This window comes from Callionymus lyra, chromosome 11, assembly GCF_982586985.1.
Source record: "Callionymus lyra chromosome 11, fCalLyr1.hap1.1, whole genome shotgun sequence".
NCBI classification, from domain to species: domain Eukaryota; kingdom Metazoa; phylum Chordata; class Actinopteri; order Syngnathiformes; family Callionymidae; genus Callionymus; species Callionymus lyra.
The window spans coordinates 7,044,788-7,047,287 of NC_141828.1; the positions used below are offsets into that span (position 1 = coordinate 7,044,788).

General features: G+C 42.8%; 1 protein-coding gene across 1 annotated transcript in view; it reads left to right on the forward strand.

The window, feature by feature from the left end:
• Positions 1 to 2,500, forward strand: part of kcnk18 (potassium channel, subfamily K, member 18) — a 17,544-nt gene that overhangs the window by 12,747 nt on the left and 2,297 nt on the right. Inside the window, exon 3 of the mRNA XM_087803259.1 lies at position 2,500. This exon is cut by the window's right edge and continues 2,297 nt beyond it. Within this exon, the coding sequence (XP_087659385.1) occupies position 2,500 (1 nt within the window). The remainder of the gene's footprint in view (positions 1 to 2,499) is intronic.

The window sequence follows — 2,500 nt, forward strand, 5'->3', positions numbered from 1 at the left end:
AGAACAAAGTTTCTATAAATATAAAGTTCACGATGACATCAATCTAAGTCTAAAGATAAAGAACGATCAGAGAAAAATAACAAAGATAAAGGATAAAGGTTAACATAGAATTAAATCATCTTCTCACTCCTGCCGCCAAACTAAGGTAAGGTAAAACTTTATTGATCCCTCAGGAGGTCTCCTTCGGGAAATTGTTTAAATTGTTTAACTAATAATTAAACAAACTAATATCACGAGGAATGAATGAGTCCCTGAGTCTATTAGTGTTGCATCATGGGAAGAGCATTTGTGCTCCATCAGCTCCTCTGTTCACTGATGGACAGAAGTTTGTCGAGTGATCTCCTCTCTTGTCACCAGTGAGTCCAGCTTCATTCCAACCACAGAACCAGCCTTTCTGATCAATCTGTCCAACCTGTTGACCTCCTCTTGGACACATTTCCACCCCAACACACCACAGCATAGAACATGACACTGGCCACCACAGACTGGTAGAACATGCAGAGGAGCTTCTTGCAGATGTTAAATGATCGGATCCTCCTCAGAAAGTACAGTCTACTCTGAACCTTCTTATACACATGGTCTGTGTTGCAGGACCAGTTTACTGTCCAGACACACACCGAGGTACATATAGTTGTGAACTATCTCCAGCCCGTCACCTCTGATGGACACTGGACGTGGCTTTGTCCTGGACCTCCCGAAGTCCAAGACCAGCTCCTTGGTCTTCTTCGCTGTTGTCTCTGATGCATCCAACAATGGCAGTGTCGTCAGCATACTTCTGGACGAGACTCAGCTCTGAGTTGTAGCAGAAGTCTGAAGTGTAGATGGTGAAGAGGAGAGGAGCCAGTACTGTCCCCTGAGGTGCTCCTGTACTGCACACCACAGTGTCACATGTGATGTCCTTCAGCCTGACATACTGTGGTCGATCAGTGAGTGTGTTTGTGAGTCTGCGAGAGAGTGTTTGTGAGTCAATTTGTTTGTGAGTGTGTGTGTTTTTGAGGCAATGTGTTTGTAAGTCTTTGTGTTTTTTAGTGTGTGTTAGTGAGTCTGTGTATTTGTGAGTCTGTGTATTTGTGGGTCTCTTTGTTTCTGAGTCTCTGTTTGTGAGTTTGCATGTTTTTGAGTCCATGTGTTTTCTGTGAGAGTGTGTTTGTGAGTCCTTGGGTTTGTGAGTCTCTTTGTTTGTGAACTTGTGTTTGATAGTCTGTGTGTAGTAGTCCCTGTGTTTGTAAGTCTACATGTTTATGTGTCTCTGTGTTTGTGTTTCTTTGTGTCAGATCTTTGTGTTTTATTTAAATAAAACACATACTGATAAAGGACATAAACATTAAATATTTAACTATTCAACTGTGGGGGTTTATCTCATAGTTCAATCCGATCAGATGACCTCTGACCTCCAGGTGACTGACAGTGGAGGTATGTGTCCAGCGGCCGGACTCACAGAAGCCGTTCTCACCACTAATGGCTCTGAAACGAAAGCACTCCGGACAGGAAGTGCTTCGCCACAGAAGAGCTTGTTAGACATCACGAGCTGCAGGTGTCCACTTCATTTCCCTCCATGTTCTGGACTAAAGCGTTTTTGCGAGTCTATATCGCAGCAGAGGTCCCGGGGGGAGCTCGGTAATGGAACCCAGCTCCACTCGGTCCACTCCTCTGTGCCGGACCGAAACAATCTCCACTGATCTCTGCTCCACACGGAGCCTCCTCATCGCCTCCTGCTGGAGACTCACACAACTGTCCTTCACAGAGGCCTCATAAATACGATGGTAGTTTTGTTTCTTTATTTTACAATTAAAAAAACTACTTCAAAACCATTGATTTTAACTTCAATTAACTTCAAAACAATTTCAAAAATGTAGTTTGATTGAAAATACTATTTGTATGATTGAATAATAAAGAACATGATTGTTTTCTAAAGTGCAATACAGAACTTCACAAAAGACGCAATGAACATGTCAGGCCAGTGTGAGGCGCTGTTGATTTTCTGTCCTCAGTCTGTGGAGCCTCGATAAGAACCAAAAGAACGAGAGAAAAATTCTTTAGGTTTAGCAGTCGAGCGTGTTGATGCTAACGATGCTAAATGCCGCCGTAGCTTCAACTTTGGCATCGCTCTGGATCCACTTAGGATGGCGTCTCTGAAAAAAACACTTTCCTAGAACCGTGGTACCAACCACTGGTTACCTGTCTCGGGCATTTGTGACTTGGAAAGAAAAAATATTTTATGTTATTTTGTATTTTGTTGTATTTTTCAAACTGTTTTTATTGCTGCAATTAAAACCTCCTGCCACTAGATGGCAGCAGTCATAACATCCTTCGCATCTGAAATCCTGTGGGATCAGCAATGACTGAGGACGAGAGGATACAGGCGACTATAGCAGCTTTTGAAGCGGGTTATATTATGGTAAATTAAAGTATTTAGGACTTCAAGAGTCGTAAAAAATGTCAAGAAGTCCTTATATGGCCTCTTTCCGCCAGTCACCGTAACCTTGTCTTCACCTGCAGG